This window comes from Entelurus aequoreus, linkage group LG03 (assembly GCF_033978785.1).
Source record: "Entelurus aequoreus isolate RoL-2023_Sb linkage group LG03, RoL_Eaeq_v1.1, whole genome shotgun sequence".
In the NCBI taxonomy this organism is placed as follows: domain Eukaryota; kingdom Metazoa; phylum Chordata; class Actinopteri; order Syngnathiformes; family Syngnathidae; genus Entelurus; species Entelurus aequoreus.
The window spans coordinates 33,493,576-33,520,038 of NC_084733.1; the positions used below are offsets into that span (position 1 = coordinate 33,493,576).

Genomic DNA, 26,463 nt, shown 5'->3' on the forward strand with positions numbered 1-26,463 from the left:
CACACACACACACCGGTATATATATATATATATATATATATATATATATATATATATATATACACACACACACACAGAATTGTATGTATGCATGTGTATATAAATATATATACACACACACACACACACACACACACACACACACACACACACACACACACACACACACACACACACACACACACACACACACACACACACACACACACACACACACACACACACACACACACACACACACACACACACACACACACACACAGGTATATCACCTCGACTTGGTCATTTGATAAGTTGCTCACCTGCTGAAAAAGTGGAGGCATCCCTGGTCTGGAGACTGTAAACTTTAATCAACTGTTGGTGTGTCAGCATTGTCACAGCCAGAAGTAGAGTAATAGCGCGGATTGATCCATAAATTGGTAATAATAATACCTGGGATTTATATAGCGCTTTTCTAAGTACCCAAAGTCGCTTTACATGTTAAAAACCCATCATTCATTCACACCTGGTGGTGGTAAGCTACTTTCGTAGCCACAGCTGCCCTGGGGTAGACTGACGGAAGCGTGGCTGCCAATTTGCGCCTACGGCCCCTCCGACCACCACCTATTGGTGGTGTTATTAGTATATAATCGATACTAGAATGATTAGATCGATATTTATTCCTCAAAATATTTTTTTGTTAAGGTTTACAAATTCAGAAAATAATTGCCTGCTCACAGGGGGAAAAAACAATATCAATTAGTAATAGATTTTTTATTTTGTTTAGCTATTGTGTACAAATGACTTTGTATTGCTCAAATAATTCTAAATAATGAAAGAAAATAAACTAACAGTAGTTTAAACATTGTGTTGATTTCGTTAAACTGTAAATATCACTCAAAACAAATAAATTGAAAAATGTACGGTTCATACATGTAATCGGTATTGGTATCGGCCGATCTCACTCATGGATGATTGGTATCGGAATCGGCAACATAAATCCCTGATCTGAACATCTGAATTATTATGTGGCCAATACACAGCAATAATCCCCAAATCACAGCTGTGTACCTGTATCGGTCTGAAATTGTCTTTGAGGCTTGTGCAGCCCTTTGAGACACTTGTGATTTAGGGCTATATAAATAAACATTGATTGATTGATTGATTGAAATTAAATGTCTTTTGGGCTAAAAATGTGTACTCTAAGACTAGAAATGCTTATCAAATAAGTGGAAACACTGAGAATTGAGAACATGATCTTAAAAGTACTTGCTCTCGAACAATTATAAAAGTACTTGTTTATAAACATACATATTAAAAAGATTGTTCAGGAATAAATAAGCTAGGAGCTGAACAACTACAGAAACAACTTTTTTTTTTTTACCCAGTTTTGTTGACAATATGAAAAAGCCCTGTTCCTAAATTACATGTTCATGTGACATATGTTTAGAAACTGCTTTAAACAGGGACATCATCCGGTGGCAGCTTTAAAAGTCCAAAAGCAACCGAACTAACCTAAAAAAAAAAAGCATACTGCGGATGCGTTCAAAGACCACCACAAGAGCAGGAGAGCACAGTGTGATGCATGGAAAACGTCATGAGAGAGACTAATTGGTGTGACGTTGATGGGAAACAGGAAATGAGATCAGTCCGTTTTCATATCAAATAGTAGCAGATGTGCTCATGATGCATTTGTGGGAGATGGTAAGCCAACAAAGACTTCCCATAAATTGTTTTCTTGGCAACATGTCTCCATGTCCTACCTTTGACAGTGTGGCTGCTTCTTCACATCAAGCCAAGATGTGTCTACTTTTGTCCTGTTATGAAAAGAGGCATCTTGCTGTAAACTGGGATTGGTGGATCCTGGTCCTGATCCTGTTACCGCTGAACCTCTTTGACCGCCAAGATGCGAGTGAGCATGCTTTGCAGAATGGTGTGATGCAATGGATGAGAAGTATACCAGTGGGGACTGTGTGGAGGGGAGGAAAAAAGTCAGAAAGTCAAAAAATTACATTAGAGAAATATATAATTTAATGCACAATTGTAGAACAAAATACACTGGAATGTTTGAAAAACCTTTTTTGAGGGAAACTACAAAAGCACTTGAAGAACGCAGACCTCCGCCAGAGAGTCATGGGCCGATAACTTATTTTGCTGGACCTTATATATTGACCTACAAGCTATTGCCGATAAATGATATTGTGAACAATATTTTAATACCAAATTAACTACTGATGCAATGATATTACATAACAATAATGCAAGTATACTCTTTCAAATGCAATAAACGTGTTTTCTCGTTAAATATCCAAGTTAAATGAAACAAACAAATAATAGAAATAAATATACTCTGTCAGCAAAATTTGCAGTTGGGAAAAAAAAAATCACAACCCAAAGCGATAAAATATTTTTTCTCTTTTAAAGTACCAGTAGAGTGTAAACACAAGTTGACTTTATATGCTTAATCGTGTTTCCTTGTATCCATTAAACCAAATTCAATCGTATTTACAATCCGCAAAGTATGTAAAATCACTGTTTACATCACAAAATGCAACAAATTCAGTTAGCTGTATTGAATATTCCGCTCTGAATATCTTTCGGCTATTTGCGGAGATTGACGTCACTGGAGTAATATTTCTGCACTCTGACCATAGTATCAGATCAGTCATACTGTAAATACGCAAAAATTAGAGAGAGATGTGCTGTCTATCATTCACAATCCCTATATAAGACCTAAACGCACGTTTTTCTTTTTTATGCATTCTAAGTCGTAAATAAACACAAACAGTTCACTAACAAGGTAGTCAACAGGGGCTCTCTATTTCGCCCACAAAACCCTCTAAATGACCATCCAAAAATAGTCTTTATACATATCGTGACCCAAATATTAACCAAATATTAGCGATGTTGTTATTATAAGCGCAAACGCCGACAAGCTATTTCTTTTCGGCGCAATGATACAAACAGCTAAGAATCCCTCTGCTGCTTTTTCTGTGAGCTGGCAGCGATGCCCTGCTGCTCCTCTCGGCTCGTCAAAGTTATTTTAGATTATAAATCATGCCTCTCATCTGCATATTAGGAGGAACTAGCCAGAAATCGAGAAGTTTTTCATCTGTGACATTTAATTTATACCCAGAGATAGAGACAAACGCACACAACCGAAGACGGTGTCTGCAGGGAAACTTTTTCTTGTTAACCCTTCGTGTGCATCATGATTAATTCTTCATCTAAACGGGAAGATAAATGGTCATCCTATCAGTCGTCATCGAAGTAAGAGCAGACATTGCTATACATAAGCTATCGTTTTATTATATCTGTAATTTGTGTTTCTTGTTTAGCATCTAGCAATACTTCTACATGATGCTTAGTGCTTCACTAAAGCTGAATTTGTTCAGCAGAGCTTCTAAAACTTGTAGATCATCCTCCTTATATTCAGGATAAAAAATATGAGGTTCTGGATTATAATTTTTCCCAAAGTAATCATTGTTGGCTCTCACAAAGTCTGCATGATTTGGATGGTTTTTGGTGGGGAAGGGATCTGTGGTTCCTACCTCTACATCACGCAATCACGTGTCTGGCTAGCTCATTATCTCTCAAAATGGCTCGGGAATGTCTGGTGGATTGATACTATTTTGATCATATTTATTTACTGGCAAACTTTTTAAGTCTTTTGGTCTCAAAGATCAGATATATGATATGATATGATGTGGGATCTGAGCCGAGGATGTCGTTGTGGCTTGTGCAGCCCTTTGAGACACTTGTGATCAGGGCTATATAAATAAACTTTGATTGATTGATTGAGATATATATGATAATCGCTTTAATATTGAGGCAACTTGTTTTTCCACTCTACTGGTACTTTAAGGAGGGGGTGGGGGACTCTCAATTATACACACCCAAAACAATAAATAAAATGGCAAAATAAAGTTCCATCCATCCATTTTCTACCACATGTCCCTTTTGGGGTTGCGGGGCTGGGCTGGGGGGCTGAAACCTATCCCAGCTGCACTCGGGCGGAAGGCGGGGTACACCCTGGACAAGTTTCCACCACATCGCAGGGCCAACACAGATAGACAACAGTCACACTCACATTCACACACTCGGGCCAATTTGTGTTGCCAATCAACCTATCCCCAGGTGCATGTCTTTGGAGGTGGGAGGAAGCCGGAGTACCTGGAGAGAACCCATGCACTCACAGGGAGAACATGCAAACTCCACACAGAAAGATCCCAAGCTCGGGAATCGAACCCAGGACATTCTTGTTGTGAGGCACGAGCACGAACTACTTTTTTACCGTGCTGCCCACTGAATAAAGTTATTATGACCAAAATGATCACTGTTACCAATACTATAGTGGTAATGTTAAATATGCTCAAAAAGTACCTATACACACACATTAAAATCTTTCAATCAAGTTGTTTTTTAATAACTAAAATAAATAGCCACACAATATATATTCTTGGCAGAGAAAACATCAAATATTGTTCTGGATTCATAAGAGCCACATTATTTTTATTTGTGTGTTAACGTATGTTATTCGCCTTCCATTTTAATTTGTAAAAGTTTTAGAATTTTTTAAATAAAAAATGCAAATTACAGTTTGTGATGTCACGTCAGTACACTTCCTGTACTGCATTTCCCCGTGCCCATTAATGGCATTAATGACCGGCATAACCTCAAGCCAGCCGGACGGGTATATTGCGATAGAGAGGAAGGGACCAACCCCTATACTCTGCAAAAAACGTAATTTGGTCAGCTCATTCAACACTCGCACCCTGTCCAAAGACGGCAGACTGTCTGAACTTGTCAACTGTGCTAGACAGCCTACCATTGACATTCTGAGCATCCAAGAGCATTGATTATGGCGATCCATCAGCGTTCCCGTTCTGTACCCCTGTACACTGTTTGTTTGTCTAATCTTGAACGGGTTTGTGCTTTGTACTTGTGCAATGACAATAAAGACATACCTACCTACCTTAACCATCCAGACATCGAAATTGACCGCAAATCTTGTGACGGTTACCATTTTATCACATCATCAGCATTGCCAAACTCAAGGCTCCACGACAGGTGGTGTCAGCATTTTACTATTGGCTCGTGCTGCTGCGCAATTAAAATCTGTAGTCTAAATATCCTTGCGGGCCCTGTTTTGCACATTTTCAAGGAAACCCACAAAGCACCATCATAGCATGTTACAGCCCGACTATTGTCGCTGATGCATAAATGACACTTCCTGTTAAATGGACATCTGTCTATTTCAACTTGACACTGCAGAGTATATATCAATCACTTTGTGCAATGACAGCACAGCTTTTACAGTCAATGTGAATACTGTATCTTTGTTGTTTAGACAGTAATGGGTTTATACAAGTTTAGATTAGAGTATGACGCTTCTTTATGGGGAAAGATGGTAATGTCTCTTGTTTTTATGTTTGCATTTAAGCTTGCTAGCAAGCTTAGCTAACCCTAGTCCAGGGGTCGGCGAGCCGCATGCGGCTCTTTAGCGCCGCAGCTTTTTAAAAAATCTATGAAAATGGAAAAAGGTGAGGGAAAAAATCTATTTTTTGTTTTAATATGGTTTCTGTAGGAGGATAAATATGACACAAACCTTCTTAATTGTTATAAAGCCCACTGTTTGATATGTTTGTGTTTATGCTTCACTGATGAGAGTATTTGGCGAGCGCCATTTTGTCCTACTAATTTCGGTGGTACAAGACCGCACTGTAGTTGTGTGACTTGTGACACAGCAATTTGTTTACATCAGGGGTTGCCCATTTGATCAATCGCGAGCTACCGGTCAATCAGGTAGGGTGTGTCACTTGATCGCGAGGCATAAAAAAAAAATAGACCTAAAAATTACTGATCATCAATCTTCACTACGACGTCACTTTCGCCACTTGGTTGACATTCACAGCACCCGAGGATCTTGTGCGATGATGCTGGCTGCTGCGAGTTTAGTATAAAGAAAAAAAACGACCGACAGGAACGCGAGTAGCACTTGTTATTTTGCCAGACTCTGTTCCTGTTTTCACAATAAAAGTGCTGCTCCATCCTGCCTGCGCTAACAAAAAAAAGTCTCAGAAATCTAGCGCATACAAGCTAGCGAGCTACGGCGTTAACTCCAATAAATTTCTTGTAAAGGGTATAAAAACGAGTATGGAAGCTGGATGGATAAAAAGCTAAAAACAACCACTTTCATGTGGAGTTGGAAAGAGGAATACTTTTTTCTCCTCTACAATGTAAATTCAAAGTTGTGGAGCTTATCAGCAACTACTGTGAATTCTGTCTGATTCCAATCAATGCAATTAATCAGAATAAGGTAATACACCAACTTATAATATTATCTTTATGAAAGAAGGGAATCTACTTGTGTTAAACATGTTTGTATTTATATTAAAGACCCTGAACATGTGAACAAAAAACATTAATATACATATACGTATATATATACACACTCACTCACACACACATTCATATATATATATATATATATATATATATATATATATATATATATATGTATATATATATATATATATATATATATATATATATATATATATATATATATATATATATATATATGTGGTCATTTGAAAAGTAGCACACCTGCTGAAAAAGTGTGGACATGCCGGGTTTATATATATAACTTTCTCTGACGCTGCCACAAAAAGACGTTTAATATTGTGCGTGAATGCACAAAGGTGAGCGTTGTTGATGTTATTAACTTGTGTTTACAAGCTTTTTTGACTTGTTACTGACCTGTGTGGAGTTATAATAAGGCATATTTGGTCAGTGCATGACTGCAAGCTAATCGATGCTATTTAGGCTCGCATCATTATGCCTCGTTTGCAGGTATATTTGAGCTCATTTAATGTCCTTCACCTATGTCCTCTGTGAATTTAATTTATATTTGCATGTCTCATGACACATCATCTGTATGTAATATTAGCTGCATTTTTGATAGTTGTTTGTGTCATGTTACACACCACAGCAAACATTACCCAGCTTGCCAAAGATTGTAATAAATCCTTTAGAAGAAGACAGCTTGCAGTTTCCTTTAACATGAACAGACACATCTATAACTTTGTTAATTCTAAGACAGTAATTTCCAGTCAATATCTCACAATCTGGGAAGCCTCCGTTTTACAAATGTTTTCCAATGTTGTAAAAATGTGTAGAATAAATATGAAATTTGAAAATTTCTGTCAACGATGATTTGCGTCAGCCTGCGATACGCGTTTGTTTCAGCATGGCGTGGTGTCAGGCAGGTGGCTGTTGCAAACAAAACAAATACCTGTCCAAGCAGATATTCTCAAACATGAACAACATCAAATCCAAATACCGCACCCGCCTCACAGATAAAATAGCTTGCAGTCTAATATAGCTAATATACTGTAGACACTTACATCATGTGTTGCCTTCATTATAAGACTTATTTGTAAGGCTTTTATCCCTATGAATGTTTTCATTCATCCAGGCCATTGTAATTTCAGGGCATTCAATCGATCGCAACTGGACTGTTTGGTTTGTCTTAGAAGACGTTTCGCCTCTCATCCGAGTAGGCTTCATCAGTTCATGCTCATAGACTTAAATTGGTCAGATCTTGTCTTAGACTTAGATTGGTCAGATCTAGTCCAGCCTGTCCTTGTGCCAATACCTCAGTAGGCTTCATTAGTTCATCCTCAGACTGGTCAGATCTAGTCTTAGACTTAGATTTCTCTAAGACCAATCTAGGTCTAGACTAGACTAGATCTGACCAATCTATATCTAAGATTAGATCTGACCAATCTAAGTCTAAGCACATGAACATTTTTGCGGCTCCTGACAGAATTGTTTTTTGTATTTTTGGTCTAATATTGCTCTTTTAACGTTTTGGATTGCCGACCCCTTTGCTACTCTGTCCAAAATTGTATTCACATATGGTTATCAATCCTGTTTTTTCTATCATTTTAACATAATACGGTAATTAACCGTTGGGAATTTTAAAGAGGTTATCATTACTACCGTTTAAGTGCATGTAGTACAAATGACCGCAGGTGCTGAAACCGATGCATACAAAAAGAGTGACCGCTCTCGTAACCCATAAAAAATCCTCCATCCATCCATTTCTACCGCTTGTCCCTTTCGGGGTCGCGGGGGGTGCTAGAGCCTTGCATATGACAACTATCGACGCTGGAAAATTACAGACTCTAATTTCATTTATCGTTTGGTTATTGACTTTATCGAATTTCGACCCAGGCCTACCAACGGGCGCTATCAAAGACTAAAGTATACTGAATCCAGACGGTGATCCGGATCACCCCCAAAATCTAATCTAATCATTTCTGACATTTCCTGGACTAATCCCCACCACCATGGCAGAAAATAGTTTATTCCAAGAATCATTATCACTGGAGGAATAGAGGAAAAGGAATGGCTAAAAATCTAATCCATTTCTGACATTTCCTGGACTAATCCCCACCACCATGGCAGAGTTTCTTCTAAGAATCATTATCACTGGAGGAATAGAGGAAAAGGAATGGCTAAACATGCTACACACACACCGAGCAGGACGACAATGTAAAGTAGAGGTGATCAATCCAGATAATACTATCGATAACTAGTAAAGTATCACTATACAAAACCCAAAACCAGTGAAGTTGGCACGTTGTGTAAATCGTAAATAAAAACAGAATACAATGATTTGCAAATCGTTTTCAACTTATATTCAATTGAATACACTACAAAGACAAAATATTTAATGTTTGAACTGAAAAACACATTTTTGTTTTTGCAAATAATCGCTAAGTGCTGCCATTAAATTCTAATGGCAGCAACACATTGCAAAAAAGTTGTCACAGGGGCATTTTTACCACTGTGTTATATGGCCTTTTCTTTGAACAACACTCAGTAAACGTTTGGGAACCGAGGAGACCAATTTTTGAAGCTTTTCAGGTGGAATTATTTCCCATCGTGGCTTGATGTACATCTTATGTTGTTCAACAGTCCGCGGTCTCCGTTGTCGTATTTTACGCTTCATAATGTGCCACACATTTTCAATGGGAGACAGGTCTGGACTACAGGCAGGCCAGTCTAGTACCCGCACTCTTTTACTATGAAGCCACGCTGTTGTAACACGTGCAGAATGTGGCTTGGAATTGTCTTGCTGAAATAAGCAAAGGCGTCCATAAAAAAGACGTTGCTTGGATTGCAACATATATTGCTCCAAAACCTGTATGTACCTTGCAGCATTCATGGTGCCTTCACAGATGTGTGAGTTACCCATTCCTTGGGCACTAATACACTCCCATACCATCACAGATGCTGGCTTTGCGCCTCTAACAGTCCAGATGGTTCTTTTCCTCTTTGGTCCAGAGGACACGACACACATTTTCCAAAAAATGTTTTAAATGTGGTCTCGTCAGACCACAGAACACTTTTCCACTTTGTATCAGTCCATCTCCTGCGAAGCCGGCGGCGTTTCTGGGTGTTGTTGATAAATGGCTTTGGCTTTGCATAGTAGAGTTTTAATTCGCACTTACAGATGTAGCGAAAAACTGTAGTTACTGACAATGGTGTTCTGAAGTGTTCCTGAGTCCATGTGGTGATATCCTTTACACACTGCTGTGGTTTTTTGATGCAGTACCGCCTGAGTGATCGAAGGTCACGGGCATTCAATGTTGGTTTTCGGTCTTGCCGCTTGCGTGCAGTGATTTCTCCAGATTCTCTGAACGTTTTGATGATATTATGGACCGTAGATGGTGAAATCCCTAAATTTGTTGCAATAGCTCGTTGAGATATGTTGTTCTTAAACGGTTTAACAATTTACTCTCGCATTTGTTATCAAAGTGGTCACCCTTGTCCCATCCTTGTTTGTAAATAACTGAGCATTTTATGGAAGCTGCTTTTATACCCAATCTTGGCACACACCTGTTCCCAATTAGCCTGTTCACCTGTGGGATGTTCCAAATAAGTGATTGAGCATTCTTCAACTTTCTCAGTCTTTTTTGCCACTTGTGCCAGCTTTTTTTAAACATGTTGCAGGCATCATATTCTAAATGAGCTAATATTTACCAGTTTTACAACGTTTACCAGTTCAAACATTAAGTATCTTGTCTTTGCAGTCTATTCAATTGAATATAGGGTGAAAAGGATTTGCAAACCATTGTATTCTGTTTTTATTTACGATTTACACAACGTGCCAAATTCACTGGTTTTGGGTTTCGTATATAAACGATACTAAAGTGATCAGAGCGATATTTCTTTTTTTTCTTATTACAAATTTTTTTTTGAGTCGTTTTGTTTTTCGTTTACAAACCCAGCAAGCAAATGTCTGGATACAGGAAAGCTTTGAGGGCAAAACCCAAATTATTTAAATGGGAGCCAGTAGTAGTTTTTCCTTTTGTTTAGTTATTGTGTACCAGCTACTTTGTTTTGTTTAAAAAAAAAATTTTAACGTAACATTCAATACCACAAATTTATTAATACATCGTCTCATCTGATTTTATGAGTAAATACAAATAAAAAATTGTATGTAACATTCATTACCACAAATTTATTTTATCTGATTTTATGGGCAAATCTAAATGTAATAAAACAAGCTTTATAAAAATATTGTTACTTTACGTGCTATAAAACATAATTTATTGTCTGTAAGTATCAGATTGGGACTGTAAATTGGATCGGATTGGATCCAAAGCCAAAAATGTTAATTAAAGACATCCCTAAAAACAATAATATACAATTGTAATGCAAGGATTGATATTAAAAACACAAAGCTGACATGCAGACTATTTAAATGTAAATATATACAGTATATTGAATGGAACAAATTGAATAGGTTTTAGCCTTTTTCCTCACAAAATATTGTAAAAGTGTATTGCTGTTTTAGTGGGGAAAATATGATGGTGACAATAAAACCATAAATGGAGACCAAAAAAAATGTCACGTACAACGTCAATAACAAACTATATATACTTTGTTGCATAGAAAATTATGATTAATGTGATGAAGCAACACACCTACACCAGGATACAGCCATGGAATTCAGTGCTGAGTCAGCTTGGTCTTCTTTGCAAATTATTGTGGATTAGTTTTCAACGTGTCTGAGATGACGAGTGTGACTTCAATATGAACTACAGCATAAGATCTCTGATGACTAACACAAAACCCAAAACATTCAAAAGGAAATGTTGTTTTATAAATACAGCCATTGGATGAGGCTGTTTGGAAAACATGAATGAAGAGAATTTAATGGTAGAAAACCTCAAGTTTTTACCTATGTGTATGGACGTTGCGTTCTGGTTGAAGGTAAAACATGTCATTCCTCTTCTGTGCTGTGGCTGGGCTGTTGGAGAACAGGAGCGTGAATAGGTAAGCATGTGACTAAGTACTATCATCTTCAGTAGTTTCCTTTTAGTTATTTCACTCATAATATGGGATTTTACGGGAAACGGAATATCAACACACAATGTCCTCACATGCTACACACAGGCATAATATCCTATACTTCATATTGTACCTTGTACCACTGATACAATATCCTTAAGAATGTATATTGTAGTTCACATATTTTACAACATTTCAATGGTATGTGTGTTGGTGTGTTTTATACCATCTTGAGAGATAGAACTCGTAGAGTCTGACAGGACAGTGCAGAGGATTGGTAACATTTTCTGCCATTTCCATGGTACCATCGTCCTCTTCTTGCTTTTTTTTCTGTCGCTCTACAAAAAAACAGTCAAATTAAAACATATGGACCATAACAGTCAAACTTATATTTTTCCTTATATTGCTAAATGAGGTAAGCAAGTAATATACAGTGAACCTATAGACAGCGCTAGTATGAAGCACTACACCTGTATACCACTGCATAATTACAACCACAATATTGTCAAATTCTACTCTAGAATATAACAATATATACATAGATTTCTAAAATACACGTCTAGTCTCCACCTACCAATCACCAAGTATACTGTACTATATATAGCCATAAAAGAAGTACAACAGTTGCCATGGTTACATACTATGCAGTATAACGTAAAAGTTTTTGTTTGGCTGATGAATGCTGTGTCACTCGCTGCGTTTCCGTTGCAGTTTTTCGCAAAATAAAAGCGATATTTCTAAAATTTCGATAAAGTACATTTGCGACTTGTGGGTGTTTTGTGTCATAAGCCTTAATTCTCGTAAAATCTCTAGACTCCACTTTGAGGACGATATTGCAGCCACTGCTCCGTGATCTCAATAGAAGACTAATGCAACTTCCCAACAGCCCCATTGACACTTTTCCGGGCGTGTGGGTCCCTCCGAGCCTGAGGGTCGGCCCCTATTGCGGCGAAGGCACCCGTGAGACGGTCCGGTGCGGCTGTGCCGCCTCGCTCGACTCTAGCGGACCGACCGGAAGTGAGACCAAGACTGCCCTAGTTGTCTTGCACGGGCGCACCGCCGGTTCTGTGTTTAGTGTTAACATGTTTCTCCATATACTGGGTTAACGCATGCGCAGTGTTTGTGGGTGGGAAGTGGGGATTGAGTGTTTCCGGTTTTTCCTATGTGCAGAAGCATCAACACAGCTACATTGAAAGCCTGCACCCCATTAACTTACAGCCAGTTCGTGCTCTAGAAAGAGATGGTCCTCTTAATGAAACAGAAAAAGAACAACTCAGATCAAAAATAGGACAGATACTCTGGGTTGGAAAACAGACAATACCTGATGTAAAGTTTGATTCTTTTGGTCTGGCATCTAGTCAAAAGAATGCGACTGCAATCAATTCACAATGCAAATAAGTTAGTTCGTAAACTGAAAGCTGAAAAAGTGACTTTGAAATGTCAACATTTGGGCAATGATAATGCTTTAAACCTAACTGTATTCAGCAATGCTTCGTTAGGAAATCTTCCTGATGGAGGTACACAAGGGGGCATGTTGATCACCCTAATGGGAAAAAGAGGAAAATTCTCTCCCCACTCTGGCAGTCCAAGAGGATTCAACGAGTGGTGCGAAGCACCCTTGCTGGAGAGACTCTTGCCATGTCGGATGGAATAGATAATGCTGTGTTTCTTACCACCCTTTATTCTGAGCTCACTACTGGCACTGCTGGTCTAAATGCTCCAGCGTTAGTTTGTGTGACTGATAATCATTCCCTTTAAGATGCTCTTTGATCAACAAAACAGGTCACAGAGAAAAGGCTTCGTTAGATAGAAGTGGCATCAAAGAACTAATTCACAACAGAAAAATACAGAAAGTGCTATTGTCAGCAACAAAAGCTCAACTGGCTGACTGTCTTATGAAAAAGAGGGCATCACCCTTGATGCTTTTGAAAGCATTGAGTGAAAGAAAATGGGTTCTTACCTAAGTTGATTTTATTGTTTCTGTTGTTTAAAAAGACATGTATTTGTTCTCAAGAAACATGTGCAATTACATTTTTTTAAATAAAAGATAAGGAGATTGTTAACATGTTTCTCCATATACTGGGTTAACGCATGCACAGTGTTTGTGGGCGGGAAGTGGGGATTGAGTGTTTCCGTTTTTTCCTCTGTGCAGAAGTTGATTAAAAGTTGTGAACGAGAATAAACGTTGTGTTTATTTACCTCCACTTAACATTTAGGTGCCCTCTAAATGCAAAAAAGGTGTTTACATCATGCATCAATGCACACTGATATCAAACCAATTAGTTATTCACTTTTAGTAATACTTAAGTTAACACTGTATTGTGAATTGATTGTTTGAAATTTGTATAAACAAAATGCCAAATACTGGTTCTTTACGACTACCTTCTCTGTGAACACAACATCAATAATGCCAAAGATGTATGTAATTGTGGCTCACCATTGTGACTGGGGATAGGTTCCTTTCACATTTGAATCTATGAGTTACCAATTCCTGGTACCCGGAAAGTGATACCAGTACTCAACGATACTGATTTTCAGGTGTTTCATAAGTTGATCCTTGTATAGTTGTGCAAGTGTTTGTGGTGTTTTAGCATCTTTTGACACAGACCTTTCCCGGATTTTTGACTTTTACATTATCATTACATTCACTTTCACCGCAATGTTTACAGACGCTTCCCTCCTTCATGGCTCCACATCTGGGTCCTAAACACATTTTTCCTTGTATCTCCATCGGCTTCAAGCATGCATTACATTGATCGTTCTGGAGTCACAAATCGTTAAACTTGCACTTACCCATCTTATACAAGTAATTTGGCTTTGCTATGACTGTGACAACACGCCGCTGCGGGTGCACAGCACACGAGCTGGTGGTGCTCGATAATTTCGGACCGGGTAGCAGAGGAAGTCTATTTTAATTCCGTTTTGTATTCAAGTTGTAGCATACTCAAACATTTTGTTTTGCATGTTTAAAATAAAAGTAACAAATAGAGTTTTAAGAACTTTCAAAATCGCATTCAAGACCTTTTATGAGATTTCGGGATAATTTTAGACATTTTAAGGCCTTAAATTCAAATTATACTTAGACTTAGACAAAGACTTAGACAAACTTTAATGATCCACAAGGGAAATTGTTCCACACAGTAGCTCAGTTACAATGATGGAAAGTGTAAGGATGGAAAGGACAATGCAGGTATAAATAGAGTAAATATAGCGATATAAAATATAACATACATACGTAATATTTACATAATATATTATGTATTATATATATATATTCTTGTATATATATAATATGTATAATGTGTAATATATACACATAAATGTGTAATATATGTGGTTAAGAGGGGAGGAGTATATTTTGAGCTAGAATTCACCAACTCGAGTATTTCATATATATATATATATATATATATATATATGTGTGGGAAAAAATCACAAGACTATTTACACAGAAGCGTTTTGATTGTGACGTGCATCTTAGTTGAAGTGTTTATTACCAAATTTGGAGGTGTTGAATTTGCCATGTAAAACGATATTGCTAATTAGTAGCATGTATACGGCAAAGCCAATGTAAATTAGCATAAAGCTGCCACTTTTTGGAAAAGTGGAGCCTTACTGTACCTTCGGGCATTTTCTATCAGCGATAATTGCTTTGAAAATTGCAACATTACCTAGGTGTAGTTTGGCTGAGTTCACTCTGAGTCCTGCTTGAGTGCTTGTTTGCCCACCAAGTGTTTGAAGTGTTTGAGCTTGTGACCAGTCTGCGGCCAAATGTGGCGTCACGGGCAACAAAGGTATAGACATATGGTACCACTTGATTTTACATGACTCGATACCCGGTAGTACCGACTACGAGTAATTTGATCCGTGCCTATAAAAATACCAAAATCGGTACCCATACTTAATGGTGACTCTGTCATTAAACATTCTTCTGAAACCTGCAACATTTTATGGAACTTTTTTGGTACGGTTTGGCAAAGATAAACATAAACCACTGAGAAGAGATGCACGACCCACCTGGTTCTCCACGGCTAGAAGAAGCAGCAGAGCTTCGTTGGTATTTGAGGTAGATGACTTTGCCGGCTCGACTGCAGGGTTTTGTGTACAAACTGAAGTTGGCAAAGGAGAGGTTTTGGTGCTGCGCCAATGTGGTGAAATGGAAGTTCTTTGTGTAGAAAAAGAGCAGTGTGTTGAGCAACACAATGGGGGAGTAGGCGCCCAATTGCTTACACTCCCACAGGAAGGACTCCTGAACACGAGACGACACATGGCCACCTAGAAGGAGAACATTTAAGGGAACATTTCATTCCCCACTCAATTTCAAGGATGTGTTACCTAAAACAATGTATTTGCTGAATGACCAAAGAGACCCATCAGGGGTTTTACTCTTGCTATTATTCACATTCTTAAAAAGTGAAGCGGGTTCTTTTGAGTTCTTGAAACAGACTAGGGTTGTCAAAAGAATTGATACATCAATACCAACATGAAAAAAATACATCGATACCTGCTTTTTTCAGTACTGGACATTGTACAACACTCTTCCATCTGCGGGCTGCGTCAATTCTCAAAATCAGCGCTAAAGAAAAAAACACCTGCTGTCTTTAAAAAAAATGTGTAACTTTTTCTCATACTCTGTACTTCCTTATTTGTGGAAAACTGTAACAAATGCTAATATGGTGCTTCAGGGTCGCACTTTCTCATAAACAAATTATAATTGAACTGTGGCAGTGTAGCACAACTGTAATTGCGGCATAAATCTGCTTCACAACACATCTCATACTGTCTTGAATGCCAGAGAATAATCTGAGATGCACTTAAGCAACATTGTTCCTATATTTAGTGAGTATGGAAATTAAAAGTGAAAGAGAGGTGTATCTTGCGCCATGCATTTATTGGGTAATCTAGTACAAGCGGTCACAAAAGTGTTCACCGCGCGGGTAATAGGGGAGATACGCCACCACAAACCCATAGAGTGTTAATTAACACAGCGTGCAGATAACCTCCTTGGATCACTTCTATTAGTGCTAAGAAAACACCGTTCAAAGACACTCTTCTGTTGTTTGGCAACACTTTGACCAACACTGATTTATTTTTTTACCAGGAAGGCAAAGTGTGGCCTGGGGGCCATTTGCTGAACGCAGCTCTTTTTTATGGGCTCCTAGCACATTGTAGAAATAAAAATTAACAAATCAAAATAGCTAAAATGAAAAGATAGAGGAAAAAGGCATGGCGTAAAAAAAAGGCTGAAATGTTGATACTAATAACGAATAAAAACACAAAGATTGATCTTTAAATATGTTTTTTCTTTTTTTTATTAGCCTATTTCTTTATAAACTACATGATGATGTCACTCTACTACCATTTTCTTTTGAATGTACAGTTACCTCTTGGCAGCTTATATTGCAATTTGAATTCAGAGCAAAAAGATGTTAAAGCACAGTAAATACTTAAATACTTGAAAGCTTGACCAGTTCTCAATAAAGTAGTAAATTTAAAAGTACAGGGGGTTCCGTTTTTTCTTGTGGTATTGATTAAGTATCAAGAAACGTGGAAATTCATAGGTATCGACTACAGAAATTATGATACCATGACAACCCTAAAACAGACACCTCCAAAAATGTGTGTTCAAATTGCTGAAGCACATAGCGCTTTGTCATTCAATCAAATGAACGACTGGTTTACAGCTCCATCTATCAAACGCGTATTTAAAGGGTAACTGCACTTTTTGGGGAATTTTACCTATTGTTCACAATCATGAGAGACAGAAACACCCTTTTTTTTTTTAAAGATCCTAAAGATGATAAAAATTGCTTTGCAAAATGCAGCTAATGGGAGTCACTGTTGTAACCTTCAAGCCCTCTGTCAACGTTTTATATACACGTTGCAAGTATATATATAATATTATATATCATAACTATATGAATTATGTTCAATATTTACCGTATTTTGGTCATTTTAAACAATACCTGAATTTCTTTCCTCAGCGCATTTATTTCTGTTTCCATAGCAGCGCACTTCCGACTTCTGGAAACAACTGTGGGTTCCTACTTTTGGAAACAAACGCGAGTGTGTTGTAATTATGGCAGACTTGGTAACAGACAACAAAGACTATTTTTGGACAAATGAGGATTCACAACCTTATCTTTTTTAACTTGAATATATGGAGGATGAACTGCTACTTATAGAAACCAACACCAACAGAGGGTGAAATGTTGGAGCAGACGGAGGCCAAGCGAGTGAGGTCGGTGTGACTTGCGGGTATAAATGTGGAACTTGGAGCCAAGCTATGCGAACATATATGGCGCGCTCATCAAAAGTAAGAAAAAATTAAAAACTTCCCCAGCCAGCTGGAACAGACAACTGTCCATCGGATAAGTCCCTATAGTATTGATCATGATACACGCAGCACACCACACCTGTTATTACAACTACACACACTGTCGAGCTAGCTGTGTAACAACAAAACAGGAAATGTGGGCTAATACTTTACAAATACTGTAATATGATTGCTCATGTTTTTCAGTCAGTACAGATTGGTGTTCTATCACATTGTGTTGTGCATTACAAATTCAAAAGCCATTCAGCTGCTGACGCAAAAGCTAGATTATCTCTTGTCGTAGCTACTTACGGCTAATGAGCTAGCATGCCGTCCCAGGATGATGTCTTACTACGCTAAAAAAAAAAAGAGTTCCTCAGTGTTCGCTCTTACAATAACAATGTCGCAACAGCTTGGTTATTATACAGGTTACGGAACGTAAATGAAGTATGGGTGACATTTTTTGGATGCATTTTTAAAGTGATTTAGAGGTACAATGGATTGCTACCATTATCTGCATTGCCAGCCACCAAGAATGATACAAATTTTTAAAATTAGAATAGAATACAAAAAAAACCTTTTGTCTTCTTGTCTTTCCTTAGGATTGCAAACGATGGGCAAAATTCCAAAAAAAGTGCAGTTCCCCTTTAAATATCGGTGGGCATACCGTTGGGCAGTGGTTTCGGTTTCCAGAGTCGCAGCATTCCAGAGATTTCAGTGGCAAACTGAGTGTACAGCTCGTCGGTGAAGATGTTCTCGATGCGGCCCTTCATGAACAGATACTGTCCAAAAAAAGTGACAAGGAAGCAAACGTGACACACCGGGATAAAGTTACAACCACACTCAACAAAGTGAATCCTAGTAAATGCAAGTACCTGCTGTATCCCCAGGCAAAGGTAGAAAATGCTGTCTGGGCTATAGGCCTCTCTGTTTGGCCTACGCACTTCTTTAATAAAACGAGACAGAGCATAGCTAAGCTCAGCAGAATCACAATGAAGAATCTCCTCTTTAACAACCACTGGACTGGCTAGAAAAGGAAGCAACAATACAAATGAAATACATTGATAAGATACAAAACAAAAACAATGTATTGACAACAAAAGCAGTTAAGAATTTCAACTCACATTTTTTAGATTGCTTGTGATTCTGAACCCAACTCCTCCAGGCTTTGACGCCGTACATGTGGTTCAATTTAAAGCTGGCTGCAGTCACCAGTGCACTGGGGTCTAACGAGATAGGTCGCCTTCGTCCCTACATCAACACAAAAAGAGTGAGGTTGTTTAGTTTAGTAGACAAATGATGTCAATGGTGTTGCGAAAATACAAGACATACAGTTGCATATTTACAAATGACTTTCAATACATTCACTGAGACTTTTTTCATCTGGATGTAATCCAAAGTTAAGGAAAAAAGTAATCTGAAAACCAAGTTACAAAAGCAGTAAGCAGCAAAAATATCTTAAAGTCAGAAGGAGAACATGATGAAAAGCAGGGATCCCAGCAAGCTAAAAAAAATGTAATAATTGAAAAATATCAGCTCTGTGTCAAAGGGGGGCCCTTTTTGAGGTTCAAGGGGCATTGCCAATGGTTTCTATGTATTAGATTTCGAGTGAGGAACACCGACATGACAACATGACAAATGTCTGTCCCTCGTTTGCAGCACTTTTAGAAATGCTAGTTTTTAAACTGTATGAAAAAGCAGCATGTCTTTGGCAATGTATTTCACCACACTTTTTGTGAACACACACTATTTTATAGGGCTGCACGATTTTGAGAAAAAACCTAATTGCGATTTTTGTCTTCAAAATTGCGATTTTTATATTTTAAACATAAAAATGCATAAAACTGTGACAAGTAACAAGTGAAAAAAGATATGTTAATTTTAGACTGTCAATCAACATATTTTGTCTCAAGGTGCCACATATTAGAACAATATGCAATAATTTACAATTTAAATAACTTTCAAAAATATTTGGCTTTATGCAGACAGACTTGGATCTTTTGTCTTCGTCATGCTCTTTAACTGAATAAATATTAGATACAAACTATACAGTTAATGTAATGTAATCTTAATATATAATAATGAAAATAACCATTTAAGAGGATATAAACTTTTATTTATCATTACTGTAAAATTGTTAACCATTGTACTGTAATTGGAAGGTAAATAACTTTGTTATCCTAAATAAATTAACAAAAAATTAAATTTATAAATTTCTATAAGCACAAATTTTAACTAAATAGATATTGAACATCTTAAAGTGCATTTTTTTCCTAGTTGGAAAAATTAGGTCGGACCATGTCTTTTCGTTTATTGTTTTCACGTGATCACGACGGCATTGTTGCTTGTTCGTTTTCGTCTGCGTTGATGGCCTCATATCGCCCATCCGATTTGAAGCTGAAATACTCCCACAACGGGACATTTGGCTTTGTAATCTTAAGTTTTTCCTCATAATTTGTGGTACTTTGCGGCATTTCTCACTGGCGTGCTGTGAGGCTCTCTGTACTTTGTGTGTGTTGGCAGCGGGGCCTTGCGAGAGACAGATTTTTAATGACTGAAAAAGGGGTCAATCTGTTTAGTTAATTCCACTGTTAAATAAACGCTCTAAGGTGATGAGAGCGATGCACAAAGTAAGACATCTTTCTTCCTGTTTGAAGTGAGAGACGAACAAACGCGAGGCTCAATTCTGATTGGCGAACATGGCTGTCACTCAAACGCCTGTGACGGAGGATAAAAAAAACCCTAACAACCTCAGCCTCTTGCGGTTATTTACCGCACTTATTAAAACCTTGATGTCGATTAGATTTTGATTAATCGTGTACCCCTTGTATTTTGCTGTGTTTTGTTTGCACTCACCTTGCACACTAAACGCAAAGTGAGTGTGGACTCTCGGGTGGTTGTGTTTCAAGTGAGCGTGCAGGTTTGTTATATTTGCGCACATACAGCAAGGTGACTCCTCTGTGTTGAAAGTCGCATCTTGTTCTAAAGGTTTGAACTGAAATATTCCCACACAAGTGCGGTGGCTAACTTGTTGCACTGTGTGAAGATAGCGGCCCCGCACGGCCCCGCACAAAGAGTCAAACACACTTAATGAAGGACAAGAGAATTCACCTCCTCCATTTGATTCCACATTGGCACAAACGTGCGCAGCTGATGAAACCGATGAAAAACATGAATGCTCTCGAAGCATGCACATGGCGATGCTGGAAAACTTGCCAACCTTTTTTTCCATTTATCGTCAGTTAATTGACCTATCGAATATCGGCCCAGGCCTAGCGCAGTCCTCCACTGGTGCTTTATGGTATCGGGGATTTAGTTCCAAGTACTCTCCGATACCTAAACCTCAAAAAGTGCCGTATTGGCATCGCAACATTCCTATATTTAATTGATTCTTTGGCGTACCACTAAATAGAGCTCGCGTACTGCTAGAGTTTGAAAAATTACTGGTCTAAAGAATAGCGGAATTCCGCTAAATTGAGGACATCTGAAAAAAAAGACTACACTATCATTGTTGCCACCTTACCCGCTTTCGACCTGTGGAACCTTCTCTGGCTCTTTTCACGCCCCTCTGTGGAGTTGTGGGTATCGGATCAAACAATTCTGAAAAAAGAAAACATAAGAGGAAGACACTAATCATACTGTATTACTCGGCCACAGGCGTTTTTTTAAACGTAATAACACATTCATGTTATGGTGACTGAATTATAAATTGTCCACCATATGACCAGTGAAAAAATATGTTGGGGATAAATTTTAGCCATGAAGACGACATGGTCGAAACCTTTCCTGAGTGACAACATAGTGAAATATCTAGGGTGACTTACTGTACGTTTTTCTGTTACGAACATTTTTTATTACAGATAATCTGTTCCATGGTCAAACTGTCTTCATCCTGAGTATACATTAAAAACATGACAACAATTTTGAGACTGTTTGGCAATTCGCAGTTTCAGCTCCCTTTACAGATTTTATATGGGATTAAGGCCTGGACACTGGCTAAACCAGGGGTCCCTAAGATTTTTTCTTCTTACAGCTACTTATAAAAAAAGAAAAATCACAGACAGCTACTCATTTCTGGTAACATTTATTTCTATAGCTTATTTCAAACCAAACAAAGTGAATGTGCTTGTTTTACAAGAACATTAACAAAATGTTGGTATCCGCAACTCACATTTAAAAAAATGTTGTTCTTCAATTTTGTGCATCTAGTATTTCAGTATGCATTTCTTTGTAGTTCAGGTTTTTTAATCACTGTTAGTGGAACTTTGATAAAAAGAAAGATTTTTCTGTTTTATCATATGACTGATAACATCATTGTCTATGTGCTATTTTGCAGAGGTGTGGACTCGAGTCACATGACTTGGACTCGAGTCAGACTCGAGTCATGAATTTGATGACTTTAGACTCGACTTGACAAAATGTAAAGAGACTTGCAACTCGACTTAGACTTTAACATCAATGACTTGTGACTTCACTTGGACTTGAGCCTTTTGACTTGACATGACTTGCTACTTTCTCCAAAACCTAAAGTTTAAAAAGTTATTTGGGAGCGCTCCGTAGCTTTCATTTTGTACGTGTCTGTCTATCAGTGTGTGTGCTGCGTGTCAGCGTGTGTGCTCTCAGTACAACAGCCAATCAAATTAGATCTACATTGTTTTCATCACACAGCATTCAGCCAATCAAATTGCAGGACAACCAATGAACAAGAGTTGTCAAACAACGCGCCAGTGAGAAAGATTTATACCAAAGTTGGTTTCGTTCGGGTATAAAAACTACGACTTGGTCAACAAAAAACGAATTGCCGTATGCAAATCACGCAGTTCGAATATTACAGACGGAGACGCAACAACTTCCAACTTCGTTCGACATTTGAAGTTGCACAAAGAAGGGTAAGTTATGAATGTAAGATAACGTTTATTGGCTAAGTCACATGACTTTTGTTTGCTGTGTAGTTAAAACAGTGAGGCTGTAAACTCACTGCTAACGTCATAACCATAGACATCTTATAAGTAGAAGCAGCATCGAACGCTACTGCTTACTGGCGCAGACGAGACGCGGGGCCGCCATCTTGGAGTGGTGATCCGCTCCACTCAGTGCAATTCATTTGGCAGGAGCAATGAACTGTCAGCGCATTTAATTCATTTTACCTCACTGAATACCACTCATTTTCACGCGCTTTTTTGTCATACGTGTAGCTATGATAACGGACACATGTTTTATTATTCATAGTTTGCTTAACAGTAATATAATATTCTTATATGCTATAAGTGACCAGACGTCCGAGATCAAAACTGGGAATATAAGCCCAGAGAAGGGGGAAAAAACGGTCAGCTATTTTTAAATTGAAGAAACAATATGATTACGTTATATATACATGCGTATATCCTACATAAACAATGTATGAATACATTAGATATCTATATATCTTATAGACCGTATCTCTGTTGCTGCAGCAGCAGAGAGTTTATTCTGTCTTGACACTTTGTATTGATATTTTGTATTACATTCTTCCCTTAAATGATCATGTTTACAGTGATTGTTATATATGTATTTTTTATGTATGTCGCTTTGGATAAAAGCGTCTGCCAAATACTTAAACATATATAAACACCTGAAAGTCTTTATATCAGCTAAAACCACCAATCTGTTTCACTGGATTCAGAATAAAACCAAATGCTGTCTTACCCAACAATGTTAGTATTTGAATATTGTTACTTGAAGACTTATTCCTGGTTACAATTATACTGTTAAGAAAGTATTGTCTTATATTTTGCCTAAAATGAGAATGCATCATAATCAGTGGTGGCTGGTGAATTTTGTTTTAGGTGGGGCTGAAAGTTTGTAAACCAAACCCCTGTAGGGGCGTCATCCTCCCCCAGAAGATTTATTTGTGATTTTCACATACAAATATTGAAGATCTTTGCTCCTTCTGAACTCTGTGGTAATGTTATTTTCATAAAATACAACCAATAGTACATTAATGTTAAATCTTACTTGTGAAAAGTAATCCCCCGATTCCTATTTTCAACAGTCCGCTCATTTGAGCAGGAAAACGCTGAACATCAGCCCGGCATCTTTGTTTTCTACCTGTCAACTGTCAGTTTAGGCTGCTCGCCGGCTCCTCATCACCACTTCAAGATGCAATTTGCTCGCGTCACAGCAACCAATACTGCGTCTACTTAAAAGATGTCTATGGTTATAACATCATTTCAAACACAGCAATATGTTGCGTCCACTGCAGTTTGCTACATTATTCATACTTTTTGTCTAGTGATTTTTTTAAGCAGGGTTGCATGAGGTACCTACAAATAACGTCACGTTAGTCAATGTATCACACACAGTAACATAACGTTAGACGGCGGTCAGCAGCACCGCGTATTTTAGCCACCTACAAAAAGACAAACATAGTCAAATAAAGGTCAGTTGAAATGTATACTATATTAAGAATATGTGTACATATTGCATAGGGCCCTGACATCTAAAAAGTACAACTCTGTTCATTGTTATGTTCATGTATTTGTTATGTTTTTCATGTGTACGCACACATAAACACACATACAGTATGAGATGAGATCAATGAGATAAGGTAAGAACAGAATAGAAACTGCTGTGGAACTAGTTACAATGCAATATGCCATGGAAATACAATGTTAACACTTTTGTACAAATAAGTACAATTGCACTTGTTTTTGCAAATGTGTTTATTCTGTAAAGGAATGAGTTAAATGTTTAAAATTGTTTAAACTATTAAAATGACTGGTTAATAGTGCTATTATGAATTGCAATGTCAGTACTATTTTTTTTCCTGCTATTTCAAATGCACTTGTTTTAATAAATAAATACAGCGGTTTAAAAGCATACACAATCTGTGTAAAAATATTAGTCTGTGGTTAAAAGGACTTGAAAGGACTCGAAACTCAAAATGCAGGACTTGTGACTTGACTTGAGACTTTCCAGTCTTGACTTTGGACTTGACTCGGGACTTGCCTGTCTTGACTCGGGACTTGACTCGAGACTTGAGGGCAAAGACTTGAGACTTACTTGTGACTTGCAAAGCAATGACTTGGTCCCACCTCTGCTATTTTGTGATAATTTGACGTTAATTTAATAGGCATATTGTATAATATGTCTATTGCATATTTTATAATATTGGATCCCAGGTTACAGGTGGGCGTATTGCTCTAAATATTGATGGTATCAATACCAAGGTTGGAATTTGTATCGGATCCATACTAGCATGACGAGATAGATAATTTTGTTGCCGTTTCTAGTCTGTACGTCCATCCAGTAAATTACTAGCTTTTCCTTAGTTTATGCGAGTGCAGTGTATTGTCTAGTGCAGGGGTCGGCAACCCGCGGCTCCGGAGCCGCATGCGGCTCCTTGACCACTCTGATGCGGCTCAGCTACATGCATGCCGACCCCCTCGATTTTCCCAGGAGACTTATGGATGTCAGTGTCTCTCATAGATTACTCCCAGGGAAAAATAATCCTATTAACACTCTAATTACTATATAAAGGGCGTGCCCTAATTGCACTGCAGTAATTGTCCTCTATAGCATTTACTTACAGCGTGTCAGTCCAGCCACATGTTGCATGTTGTTATTACTTGCTCACACAGGAGACAGCAAAGCATACTTACTCATCAGCCACACAGCTTACACTGACGGTAGCCGTATCAAACAACTTCAACATTGTTACGTTACAAATATGCGCCACACTGTGAACCCACACCAAAAAAGAATGAAAAACACATTTCTGGAGAACATCCCACTGTAACACAACATAAACACAACACAACCATTACCCAGAATCCCATGCAGTCCTAACTCTTCCGGTCTACATTATACACCCCGCTACCACCAAATCCCCCCACACATCAACCCCCCCCCCCCCTCTTCGTGGTTGGTTGAGCGGAAGAGTTAGGGCTGCATGGGATTCTGGGTATTGGTACCGTCAGTGTAAGATGTGTGGCAGCTGAGTTAGTAGCCTTGCTGTCTCTTACGTGAGCAAGCTAAAGCTGCATTCCACTTGTGGCCAAGCAGGAACACTGCTTGGGCAGACTGTAGAGGGCGCCAAATGCACGGCCATCACACTCTGATATTCGGGAGTCTCCCGGGACAAATGAGAGGGTTGGCAAGTGTGACGCAAGCGACATTCATCCAAAACTCGCGGGCTGCACTAACATCAAATTTCCACAATAAAGTGCGTGCCGGTGCGTGTGTCTGAGACCCCTGGTTAACATAGCACAAAGCATGTAAGCTTTGTATGCGGTGTTTTTCATTTTAAATTTTAAAAACATTTTTGTGGCTCCCATTACTTTTTTTAATGTGTGAAACTTGCCAAAATGGCTCTTTGAGTGGTAAAGGTTGCCGACCCCTGGTCTAGTGTGTCAGTGCAAACAGTGCATATCTCTGTCTCTTTACTGCTCACTCAAGCACACTTTTCCCCTCCCACTCACTGCTCCACTGACTTTATTTTTCACAAATATTTGCCTTCAATAGCAGTTAATGAGATGTGTTGTTGACAATTTTATATTTACATTTTTGTTGTTTTGCACAAATAACTTTCTTGAATAATTGTGTGTTGACTTGTATGTAGTAAGGTATTTTTTTAAATACATTTTATACTAATACATTGCTATGTATAGTTGCATTTAGTTATGAAATCATTCTTGTTTGAAACAAATAATTTTACGGTGTTATCATAGTCATAATTTACTAACTGGAAATAAACTGGGGCCCTAAGTGGACATCTATTTGGAGGCCTCCCTTCTTCCCATTACAAAATGTTTTTGCAC

At 38.1% G+C, this 26,463-nt stretch overlaps 1 protein-coding gene across 7 annotated transcripts in view; it reads right to left on the bottom strand.

Annotated features, from left to right (window-relative positions):
- Positions 1–70: 70 nt before the first annotated feature.
- LOC133646387 (zinc finger MYM-type protein 4-like) overlaps positions 71–26,463 on the bottom strand; it is an 83,159-nt gene continuing 56,766 nt past the window's right edge. For all 7 annotated transcript variants that reach the window (XM_062041690.1, XM_062041687.1, XM_062041689.1 and 4 more), the window contains 8 exons: positions 21,189–21,265; positions 18,790–18,916; positions 18,541–18,692; positions 18,333–18,447; positions 15,367–15,624; positions 11,576–11,687; positions 11,240–11,308; positions 71–1,948 (listed from right to left, as the gene is read on the bottom strand). In XM_062041690.1, the coding sequence (XP_061897674.1) occupies positions 1,858–1,948; positions 11,240–11,308; positions 11,576–11,687; positions 15,367–15,624; positions 18,333–18,447; positions 18,541–18,692; positions 18,790–18,916; positions 21,189–21,265 (1,001 nt within the window). In that variant the 3' untranslated portion in view covers positions 71–1,857. The remainder of the gene's footprint in view (positions 1,949–11,239; positions 11,309–11,575; positions 11,688–15,366; positions 15,625–18,332; positions 18,448–18,540; positions 18,693–18,789; positions 18,917–21,188; positions 21,266–26,463) is intronic.